The sequence below is a fragment of the Rhododendron vialii genome, chromosome 5a (genome assembly GCF_030253575.1).
Source record: "Rhododendron vialii isolate Sample 1 chromosome 5a, ASM3025357v1".
NCBI classification, from domain to species: Eukaryota; Viridiplantae; Streptophyta; class Magnoliopsida; order Ericales; family Ericaceae; genus Rhododendron; species Rhododendron vialii.
In genome coordinates this window covers 11,377,606-11,390,002 of record NC_080561.1, presented here as the reverse complement: position 1 = coordinate 11,390,002, position 12,397 = coordinate 11,377,606, and the positions used below count along the sequence as shown (strand labels likewise).

The 12,397-nt window shown below is 42.1% G+C and overlaps 1 protein-coding gene across 1 annotated transcript; it reads left to right on the top strand.

Moving 5' to 3' along the window:
- The first annotated feature begins 348 nt into the window (after positions 1–348).
- LOC131327565 (uncharacterized) lies at positions 349–2,730 on the top strand. Its single transcript, XM_058360717.1, has 4 exons — positions 349–832; positions 1,233–1,304; positions 2,059–2,256; positions 2,366–2,730. Exons 1-4 carry the CDS (start codon positions 349–351, stop codon positions 2,728–2,730), a joined length of 1,119 nt encoding a protein of 372 aa, XP_058216700.1.
- Positions 2,731–12,397: the final 9,667 nt, after the last annotated feature.

Genomic DNA, 12,397 nt, shown 5'->3' with positions numbered 1-12,397 from the left:
TTCCCAGTCACCCTCAAGGGAAGTGCACGAGCATGGTTCAACAAGCTCCCATAGGGAAGCATACGTAGTTTTAAAGAGCTTAGCACAAGCTTTGTAAGCTATTTCATCGTTGGGCAACGCTACGGCAAACCAGCAACACATCTCCTGACAGTAAAATAAGGGAGATGGGAGTCATTAAGAGAATACACCACCAGGTTCAACAAACAGGTGGTTTAGATAGAAGAAGTTGATGATAGTGTGAGCATAACTGCGTATATAGCTGGACTGTACTCAGGACAGTTTCTATACCTCTTATCTTAAGAATGGCCTAAAACTCTAGCAGAGCTTATGCTTAGAGCTCAAAAGCACATGAATGCAGAAGAAGCTATTTACACAAGACGTTCACATGACGGTTTTGATCCTCAAGCAGGACCATCACAGGTTGGCGAATTCCCTCCAGCAGATAAAAGGAGGAGAGAAGTTGCCCGCAAGACAGGAGGCGAACCAAAGAACAAGAAGGTGGACTCAAGATCTTCCCCGAAGCGGGGAGGAGCTGGAGGTCCGCCACAAGGCAGGTATAAACAGTTCACTCCGCTCATAGCTACAGCAGAGCAAATCCTTAGTAACCTGCAAGACGACCCAGACCTCAAGTGGCTTGGGAAGCTGAGAACCGATCCCAATAGGAGAGCTAAGGACAAGTACTGCAGATTCCACAAGGACCATGGTCACAACACAGATGATTGTATTGACCTAAAGCAGCAGATCGAGGATCTGATCCAAAGAGGGAGACTTCAACGTTTTATGATGAAGAAGTATCAGAAACAATACATGAGGGAAGATACAAGCAAGGACGGTAGAGATAACACGACGCCCTAGTCAGGTCCCATTGGAGAGATCAAGGTTATTCATGGAGGATTTGCTAGAGGTGGAGAGTCTAGCAATGCTAGGAAAGCTCACCAAAGGAAACTGAGAATAGAAGAACATTTGGAAGTCAACATGGTTGGCCATCCAAGCAAGTTCCAGAAAAAAGGAAGAGATACCCATTATTTTCTCAGAATAGGACATCAAGGTAGTTCAAATCCCTCATGATGACCCTCTCGTTATAACCATTGCCATGGTAAACTACCTCACGAGAAGGGTATTGATAGACAGCGAAAGCTCAGCCGACATCCTCTACCTTCACGCGTATGACCAACTAAAGGTTGGATGAGTAAGGCTAAGGCCTATGACTTCACCATTGGTTGGATTTGCAGGCACACCCGTTTATCCTGCAGGGCAAATAGCTCTGCCAGTTACCATGGGCCAAGAAAGAAGTCAGATTACACGTATGATAGATTTCATAGTAACGACTGCCCTTTAGCCTATAATGCAATACTGGGGAGAACAACCTTGAATAAAATTGGGGCAATAATCTCCACATATCACTTGATGATAAAGTTCCCAACGCCAGAGGGAATTGGTTACCTAAGGGGAGATCAGAAAGCAGCGCGAGAATGCTATGTCACCTCACTTAGAGGAGCTAACATCACAATGAGCATAGAAAGTCTCGATACACGAGATGAAGAAAGGCTCCAGCATGGAGAACCCATGGAAGAGCTCATAGAAGAACCCCTAGAGCCAGGACAATAGGGAAGAACAGTAAGGATTGGCACATGATTGAGCACGGAGGCACGAGCTGAGCTGCTACAATTCCTAAAAAAGAACAAAGATGTTTTCGCATATCCTATGAGGACATTCCTGGAATTGACCCAAGGGTCATATCCCATAAACTAAACGTGGACCCCACAATGCGCCCAATAAAATAAAGAAAAAGATATTTGCTCCAGAGCGAAACGAAGCTACGGCCAAGGAGGTAGATAAGCTCATACAAGCGGAATCCATCCGCGAAGTTCTCTACCCCGATTGGCTAGCCAATGTAGTTATGGTGAAGAAAGCCAATGTCAAATGGAGGATGTGTGTAGACTTCACCGACCTCAATAAAAGCATGTCCAAAGGATAGCTTCCCTCTGCCTAGGATTGACTCCTTGGTAGATTCAACTGCTAGGCATGAGCTCCTCAGTTTCATTGATGCATTTTCAGGTTATAACCAAATCCGAATGCATGAAGGAGAAAAAGAGAAGACCTCGTTCATTATCAACAGGGGATTATATTGCTACAGAGTAATGCCCTTCGGTCTTAAGAACGCAGGGGCAACATATCAAAGGCTGGTTAACAAGATGTTCAAACAACAGATTGGGTGCAATGTAGAAGTATATGTGGATGATATGCTGGTCAAAAGTACCAAGGCACGAAGCCATGTCGCAGACTTGGAGGAAACTTTTTGAGGTACTCAGGAAATATCAAATGAAGCTCAATTCAACAAAATGTGCTTTTGGGATCTCCTTAGGAAAATTCTTAGGCTTCATGGTATCCCAAAGAGGTATCGAAGCAAATCCTGAGAAGATCCAAGCCATACTCACCATGCGTTCACCCCAGAACATCAAAGAGGTCCAAAAGCTAACAGGACGAGTTGCAGCACTAAACAGGTTCATCTCTCAAGCAACTGATAAATGCCAAGCATTCTTCAAAGTTTTGAAAAAAGCTTTTGAATGGACAACCAAGGAGGAAGAAGCCTTCCTCCAGCTAAAGACTTATATGGCGTCCGTGCCACTGCTTAGCAGAACCCAAGAAGGGGATGATCTATTTCTCTACCTTGCTGTCTCCCCACATGCTGTTAGTGCAGTTTTGATCAGGGAAGAGCAAGGGACATAGCTCCTAGTATACTACACTAGCAGGGCATTACGAGGAGCTGAGCTGAGATATCCCAGAGCTGAAAAGATAGCCTTTGCAATGGTGATAGCAGCTAGACGGCTACGGCTGTACTTTCAGGCTGACTCGATAAAGGTGCTGACAGATCAATCGCTTTGAAGGATTCTCTATTGCCCAAAAACTTCAGGCCGATTAATTCAGTGGTCAATAGAGCTTGGTGAGTTTGATATAGAGTACAAGCCAAGGATTGACATCAAAGCACAAATGCTTGTCGATTTCCTAGCAGAATACACATATCTAGAACCTGAAGAGCTCCCCAAAGAGGAACCTAAACCTTGGATTCTCTAGGTTGACGGATCGACAACCAGAAAAGCAAGTGGGGCTGGTTTAATTTTAACATCCCCAAAAGGTCAACGCCTAAGCTATGCGCTTAGGTTTGAGTTCAAAGTGACTAACAACGAGGCTAAATATGAGGCTCTTGTGGTTGGATTAGAATTGGCTAAGGCCGTTGGTGTTGACCATGTGTTAGCCAAAAGTGATTCGTAGTTGGTTGTAGGACAAGTCCTAGGAGAATACATTGTGAAAGATGAGGTAATGCAAAAGTACTTGAGTAAAGTGAAGGCCCAAGTTGCAAAGCTGAAAAGCTTTAATATAGTCAGGATTCCAAGAGAGGAAAATATTGAAGCTGATTATTTGGCAAAGCTAGCCACGGCCAAAGAGGATGTCATTCCACGGAATGCACCAATACGGTATTTGGAGTTACCAAGTATCTTTGCCCCAGAAGTACAGGTACCAGCTATTGACTACAGCAATTTATGAATAGGCCCCATAGTTGACTACATAACCAACGGGACCTTACCAAATGATAAGGTCAAAACTAGGCAGCTCAAGATCAAGGCTGCAAAATACCTGATGATAGGAGATGTGCTATACAGAAGGAGCTTCTCATTACCATACCTTAGATGTCTGACCACGGTAGAATCTGCACGAGCTATGAAAGAAGTCCACCAGGGAGCATGCAGGGATCACCAAGGTGGCCGCATGTTAGCCTACAAACTCCTTAGGTTAGGATACTACTGCCAAGCATGCAAAAGGATTGCAACTCTATGGTCCAAAAATGTGAGAAGTGCCAACACTTTGCAAACATCATTCATGGATCCCCCACAGCCCTAACTCCAATGAAAGGACCTTGGCCATTCGCCCAATGGGGAATAAACCTAATTGGTCCACTTCCAATGGCAGTAGGCCAGGTCTAGCATGTCATTATAGCTGTAGATTACTTTACGAAGAGGGTTGAAGCTAAGGCACTGGCCACAATCATAGCAAAAGTTACAATTGATTTCTTATGGAAGTTAATTATTAGCAGTTTTGGGTTACCACGAGTGATAGTCATAGACCGAGGAAAGCAATTTGATAATACTCAGTTCAAAGCGTACTGTATTTCCAAGGGAATACACGTACATTATGCCTCCAAGGCTCACCCAAAAGCCAATGGGCAAGTAGAAGTCATAAATCGAACAATCAAGAAGGGAATTAAGAAGAGGCTACAAGAGGCCAAAAGAGCTTGGCCAGATGAGCTTTATAATGTGCTGTGGGCATATCGAACAACACCCTGAACTGCAACTGGAGAAACTCCATGCTCCCTTGCATTTGGGGCTGAAGCAGTAGTCCCCACTGAAATTGAACTCCTCAATTACAGAACCGCAAGAACAGATCACCAAGAAAACCTAGAATATCTCAGGGCTGAGCTGGATCTTTTGGAAGAAACAAGGGAAATAGCAATGGCCAAAGTAGCCGTGTACCAGCAAAGAATGGTCAAGTACCATGAAGCCCAGGTTAGGCCAAGAGATTTTCGAGTTGGTGATCTAGTCCTAAGGAAAGTTGATCCGACTGGAAAGAAGTTGGGCAAGCTTGGCCCAAATTGGGAAGGACCCTATCAGGTCTTGCACCATGTCAACCCTAAGGGGAAAAGAGCTGCCAAACTCATGGAACGCAGAGCATCTCATAAAGTATTACATGTAGGTACTTGCAATGGAAGTTTATTTCTATTTTTAGGAAGTTTATTCCTATTTTTAGGAAACTTTTTGATTTCAATAAAACTCTAGCAACAAATTTGTTTTCATTAGGACCACGTGTTTTTTTCTGTTAGCCCCTGTGGCCAATAAAACTCCCCACGAGGGACGATCATTTAAATTTCCTGTATGCATAATATAGAAATGTCAAGCAGAAAAATAAAATTATTCAAATTTTATTAATAAATCTGCACCCCAAGGGGTATGGACCAATTTTTACATAAAACTTTGTGGGTAAAACCCACAAATTTGCAACCTAACTACTACCTCCCTCCCTCAGAGGGGAAGGAATTGGCAGAGCCGGTAGCTTTCGAAAAGCCTCCAATTGGTCCCAGTTGGCTATTAGCACCATGCGGACTGTATTCTCCATGACGGAAAGTGATTCCGCCATGGCCTCCATCTTTGAAGACAGCCCATCAATGGCTGCCTTCAGGCTTTGCAGCTCCTGGCACAACTCTGAGATTCGCTCGTTGTTTGCCATCACAATTTGAGAATTGATTATGGAATGAGGACTAATTCATCACAACTGCTGGTTTTTATAGCACAACTTAGACGGTTCACTAACTACTTGCTAAACCAATCAGCATGATTAAAATCAAAGCTGCAATTAAAACTATCATCTCAACTGCTTAGAGTGATGGGAAGTTACACAGCCGGTCATCCCGGGTAGTTCAAACAGTTCCCAAAACTTCAATACAAAAGATTGGGACCCATAGGGCCAGCTCTACTTGTTTAAACAAATATAAATTCCGCGAAACTATCATCCTACGGGAAATATAAGTGCATCACTTGTTTGGATGCAAACAAATAATCCACTAAGGGGAGTAGGAGGGCGTAGCACAGCTATGCAATTAAAGAAGCTTAGGAAGACGTAGCACAGCTATGCAATTTAAGAAGCAGAGGGGAAATTTTTCAAGCTCAAAGGACGTAGAACAGCTATGCAAATAAAGAAGCTTAGGAAAAATTTCCAAGCTCAAAAATATAGCAAAGCTATGCAATAAATGAAGCCCAAGATAAAATCTCTAGCTCCAAAACGTGGTACAGCTAAAATATATAGCCCTGGCAAAAAAAAAAATCTACAAAAGTCAATATGCATAACACAACTATGACATACACAAAGACTATCGAATTTACCGTAACTTGGCACAAAAGTGGGAGTACGCTTTCATTGTACCTGTCATATTTTTAAAACGAATAGCCTCCAAAAGGCCACTAAAGATGATCTCACTGAGATCATCCCCACAGTTATCAAAAAGAACAAAGTTCTAAAAGTCAGCCAGCTAGCCAGCCAAGAGGGAGTAAAAGCCACTCCCAAACAAACACAGTTAAAGTACAAAAGTATTAAAATGTGTTTAGTTACAGACCCAGTAAATTGAATGTTTCTTCGCCCATTCAAAGGCCAGCGATTGGAACTTCAGTTACTTGCCCATCACCAGATGATGGGCCAAGAGGTGTTGCAGCTGGAGTTGGAGTTTCAAGAGGCAGAGAGACTTTTTCAAGAGTTTGGAGAAGGGAGGCAATCGAAGAACTCGGGATGGTTGTGTCTTTGGATGCCGCGTCATTGCCTACTTCCTCCCCCTTCTGTCCCCCATCCAGGCATGAGAGCCCTTCGTCATCATTAACCTCAAATTTGGAAAATCCAAATCTGGGAAAGCCAAGGCTCCTCATCGCCTCAAACCCATCAAAATATTATTGGGTTATGTCCTATCAGTAAAGCGTGTAAATATATTAGAGATGGATTCATCAGGCATCATTTTAGACAATTCATACTTATGAACAAGCATGTCAATTCTGGATTCTTTAACCTGACTAGTACCCTCATGCGTAACTTCTAGCTTATCCCAGATTTCCTTAGCTGATTCACATGCAGAGACTCTGTTAAACTCATTAGGATCTAAAGCACAATATAACAGATTCATAGCTTTAGCATTCAGTTCAATTCCAGTAATATCATTCGCATTCCATTCTTTTTCTTCTTTAGGAACTACTACTCCATCTACAGTTTTAGTAGGACGGTGTGGCCCATCAACAATAACTTTCCACAACTTATAGTCGGTTTGAACATAAATACGCATTCTAGCCTTCCAATAATTGTAGTTAGATCCGCTAAATAAAGGAGGTCTACTGCTCGATTGGCCCTCGGGAAGGAAGGTACCATAAGGAGTTGCCATGGATCTTACCCTAAGACGATGAAGTCAAAAAAATAAGAGCCTCACTTTGATACCAATTGTTGGCCCAAATAGCAACCCAAGAGGGGAGGTTAATTGGGTATCTCAAATATAATGCAGAATTTAAAAACTAATTGACTAATTATTCAAGATATTCTACTACAACTCGTTATTCAATAATATATCAATTTACTCATATGTTATAGATATACAAAACTGAAAGTAAAGAGAGTAGAGAAGAGAAAATCGAACGCAAGCATTTATAGTGGTTCGGTCCGCAACTTCACGGCCTAGTCCACTCCTCAAGTGTCCAACTTGAGATTTGCTGCACTATCTCCAATAGTTACAATCCTTCTAGCTTCCCGGGTGCTAGACAACCTTTACAATGAGCAATCTATCCCCAATTGCTCCGACTAATTTTGACTCCGGTGCTAGTCACACGTAACCCAACTAGTTTTGACTCTAGTGCTATTAACACCTAACCACCAAATGATTTTCTCTCCAAAACCACTCACAAAAAGATAATTCTCTCAAGAATATGAACAAGGGTGTACAATCCCTTTTACAATAATGTTCAAACTAAGAACTCTCTCACATAAGAGTATAGATATCAAAATGAAGAATTGAGTATGACTGATAGATTTTCAATTGATGGCTCACGACAATTTGTCTTCCATAGTTCTCTTTTTTTTCCTTCTCCCTTCACTTGTATATATTCTTCACAAATTGAACGTTAGAAGCACTCACCATGCATATTTGGAAGATTATCCAATACAATATGGCCTTGATTGCAGGAATTCTTAACTGCAAAAATCCATCCCTTTTTTTGCTCCACTAGCCGTTTGAAAGATGGTCCTCCAATCTTGCCTTTCCAAACAATTCTATCTTCCATATATAAGCAATCAACCTTCTTCACACATACTTCAATCAAGACTTCAACTAGCCGTTAAAAATAATAAAGCTCCAAGAAATCTTCTAGCTTCCTCCTTTATTGATATTTGCATTCCATAGAAGTTCTTATAGCCAATCACACATTAGGAGAAGATTTGTCCTTAATCTTCCTCCTTTTAATTTTAATCTTGACTGTTGGAGATAGGAATATTGGTGTAGAATTTTTTCATGTGTTTCATCCAAATCCTACATAAAAAACATTAATTCAAATGAGTAACAAATATCACAATATTAATTATCTTTCATTCCAATAAATTATGTTTTGTCATCATCAAAATCAATAAGGTATTCAATAGAAACCTTTGGGCTAACACGAGTCATGCAGAAAGATACCCCATTGAGTCTTCAATGTACCGTATTAAATTAAGGACGTCCCTTTCCCTACCAATTTTGATGATCCGAGCCGCTCAATGTAATCAGAACGTGATTTTAAGTAGGGGTGAGCATCGTCCGAATTGATTCGGTTTTATAGTAAACCAAGAACCAAACCAATACCTACAGATTATAAGTTTGGAGAACCAAACCAACCCACAAAAGGTATAGAACCAAACCAATCCAAACTATTAAAATACGGTTCGGTTTCGATTTTAAACCATGGTTTGCTATGAACTAAGCTATCATCTGCAAAAAATATTTAAAGTACTTAACATTATGAAGATAAATTAAAATAAAACTTATATTAAAACCAATTCTATTCAAATTATCAAAACTAACTAACATCAACCAACTAATTAAGAGTAGAATACCAACAACTACCTCAAGTCTTAAACTACAAAAATGAAATACTGGTAGGTCACTAAAATGAACCAACTAAGAATACCAACTACTAAACATCTTAAGATAGTTTAACCAAATAAAATGCCAAAGATAATTCCTAAAACTATTGAATTGAAATGAGGCAGCAAAAGAGCAGTAGCATGATAGCTACCAACTTCTGATGATCATATCATTATCTTGGAAGGGAAGGAAAACTCAATATTGCGGTGGATTTAATAGGATCAATAAATGATGAAAGTAGTTGACTAAGGCTCCCATATGTATGTATGTATTGTAGGGGGATGAAAACAATTGATGCTTCGGATCAATTGGATTGCAACGGTTTATTCGTGCCTCTTCATCGGAACCCTAATTCGTCGTCGGAACCCTAATCTACAAAATAGACAGGGGGTGAGTGCACATTTGCCTCTCGTGGCAAAGGCCCTCCGATGGCAAAGTTAGTATCACGTACTAGCAGTCAAACCCTAATTATCAGTAGGAAAATAATAAGAATGCAGTGTATTGCGTACCGTTTGCTTCTAGGTTTACCTCATATTTATAGATTTGCATATGCTTGCTGCCCAAGCATTCCTGTTGCCCTAGGATTCCTGTTTCGTATAGGAAACCCAGGATATCAAGGATTCTCGTTTCCTTTATCAGTTTATTAGAAAAGAGTCCTTTTAGGATTCTTTTCCATTACTGGCCGAACGTCCCATTCTCATTGGGTATCTTTACCAGATCCTATATTCTCGAGATTTTATTCCTTTATGGGACATGACTACTCTGGAATTTTCCAGAGTATTCCCTCTGCTCCTACTCTTGATTGGAGCTCTTTCTTTGTTCGGCCATCTCATGGCCGAACAGACGGCTTGGACCAATCACTTCACATGTAACTGGTCCTTTATCAGCCGATCAGATTGCATGGATTAATGACTTCCCATATCATTGGTCCATATCGCCGTTCACCATACCGCACGACGATAAGTCCTATCATACTTATCACGTGCTCCCAAATATCACGTGTTCGGCAACTAAAAGTATCTGCTCGGGAATACCTCCCTACAATTGCTCCCCAACTTCATTTACCTGCCACTGTTCGGGGACAATATATGAAGCTTAGAAACGAATGTTTAGACCAAACTCTTCTGACCCCGTGCGGTCATTATCTTTTTAAAACTTCATTGATGCCTCTTGGCATCTCTGTCATTATACCATTTTGAGGTAATGACTCCACGTGGCACGTTTCGTATGCCTATAATTAATTTTGAACTGACGTTCCATCAAACGGCGTCAGAACGGCGCTTGCTTTCCGTTACTTTAATACATAACGGCGTAGGAGGAGACGCTTCATCTCCGTTTCTTTCACTTAAATCCCAAAAAGGGGTTTTCTTTGGGTTTTTTATTCAAAACCTCAGAGTTTTGTCTTGTCTTCTCCAGATGAAAAACTCCCTTTCTTCCGCCATAGCCGCCGCCTGCAACTTGCTCGTGTCACAGGAATCTTTTCATTCAAACTCGTAAGATCTCTATTTCTCTCGTTTAGGTTTCCCACTAAGGTTTCTCCCTTTGTTCCATTAGTTTCCATCTGAGATCCCATTCTCAGATTTTGGATTATTTCTAGGGTTTCAGTTACGCCCATTTTCAGTTTTACGTTTTCTTCTAGTAAACTCATGGCGGATGAACATGATCCAAAACCCAGTAAATTTAGGAAGTTCTGCGACACTCCTGCTGCCATGGCGGCATTTAGAACAGAATATGACATTCCTGATAACTTAGGACTCGAACTCGCCCCTCTAGGTGCAGATAGGGATGGTGGCTCATGGGATAGAATGTGTATCCCTATTGTGGCCATTGTCGAAGGTGGAGTCCGATTTTCCCTTCATCCATTACTTCGCCAAATCCTAAACTGGTACCGTCTCACCCCTATGCAAGTATCAACAAATGTTTTTAGGCTGATAATGGGAGTAGTTGCTTTGAATAGGATTCTGGGGACCCAGTTAGGAATTTGGGATATTCAGTGGTGGTACAGCATTGTACTAAACCCTAAATACAATACCTACTATTTCAAAGTTAGAAGGGCAGAAAAGCGTCTCGTGCTAAACCTGCCAGACTCTGCTCGGGATCATGAGATCGATTTCCTTTACGTCACTGGAGCCTTTGAGCCACTAGGAGAGGATGGCCAGGTGGTGGGCCTCCACTGCCCCCACATATGGGGATACCCACGTATGCTCCTCATTTTTACTTTGTAATTCTCGTTTACTGCTTTCTCGTAGCTTCCCCTCTTTTTTTTATATGTCTAATTTTGATCTTTCAATTTCGATCTTGCAGCTGAAAACGCTAACAGGCATCCTAGACGTGTACCAAGCAACATCCGAACAGAGGAGATCAACATCATTTTAAAGTATACAGGCAAGCCTGGTACCTGAATAGCAGGACGGGGCCGAAACGCTGATGTGCTTTTGGGATACGACCCTTCGTACAGAGGTGTCATTGACAAGAGACTTGCCCACCCCAGCACTAGTCCCGCTTCCACTTCAACTGTTCCCCCGCAAAGGATCCAAAGAGCTAACGCTGGAGTGACAGTAGCCGGGCAGCTGGGTGAAGTTCCTATATTAGAAGGAGTCCCACTACCACGCTTGAGACTCCGAAAACCCTCTCTAAGACAGGTCGTTTCTCCTCATCAACCCGAGCAGCCAGCATTGAATTGTGACACCAGCCAATCATCTTCTTCTGGATATTCTCCTTCCCCAAACTCAATAAGTATGTCTCGTCAACCCTTGAATTTAAGTTCTCTGCTTACCGTCTCAACCAGAGGGCATGGTGCTGGCCGAGTGGCTTCAACTGGCGCCCCTCCCCCACGATCACGTCGCAATAGGGGGGATTAGCACGGTCATCATCTTCTCCTCAAGAAGTGGACACTACAGTAGAGGCTAGTGACGTTCATAGAGACAAACGTCCTAGGGTAGATGACCAAACTGGTTCTGCTTCTCAAGCAGATACTGAAACTCACCACCCTACTTCACCAACTGCTTAAATCCTTCCTCAGACGTGGACTCCTCCATTTACTAGGGGAGACCGTCTCGTTCACGTTGGGGAAAGTGCTGGTTCATCTAAAACAGCACTTGCCTTAGCACAAGGGTTGCTGCTCCCAGTTGACATGCAAAAAGAATTCGGATTTGCACCTGACCGGCTTGTTTCCACTGGACTTGTCAGTGGTATCAAGGTAGTGTGATTTGATCTTTTCTTCTAGTTACATGTAAGTTCTTATGTATATTTCGTATACTATATATCATGTACTGTTACACCCGTTACTTACTGTTCAGTGTTTTGCCAGTTCATTCAAAAGATGGTCACTTTGGGCAAAAAGTACCAAGAAGCTGAGACCGAAAGGATCAAACTGCTAAATGACAACACGCGGCTACTTCGGACAGTTTCACGTTTAGAAAGAGAGAGAGATAAAGCCAAATCTGATTTTGATGGAGCTAAGGGCAAACTCCAGATTGCCGAGGAGAGCCTAAATCAAGCTTTGTCAGAGATTGATAGCACCAAAAAAGCTGCTTATGAAGAAGGGTACCAGAAGGGCTTTGATGCAACAACTGCTAGCTATGTCGAACAGATACCTGCTATTCAAGACCAGATCTGGGCTGCTTGCTGGGAGACATGTTTAACAAGAGTTGGCATTGCAGATGACTCCCATCTCTGGATTGAGAAGGAATTGCCGAGCAA

What these genes read in the sequence shown, in the direction of transcription:
- LOC131327565 (XM_058360717.1), top strand. Translation starts at nt 349, where the DNA reads ATGAATGCAGAAGAAGCTATTTACACAAGACGTTCACATGACGGTTTT. An exon ending in GGAAGATACAAGCAAGGACG is followed by an intron (nt 833 to 1,232) that starts GTAGAGATAACA and finishes TTGGATTTGCAG; the next exon opens with GCACACCCGTTTATCCTGCA. An exon ending in AGAAAGAAGTCAGATTACAC is followed by an intron (nt 1,305 to 2,058) that starts GTATGATAGATT and finishes ATGCATTTTCAG; the next exon opens with GTTATAACCAAATCCGAATG.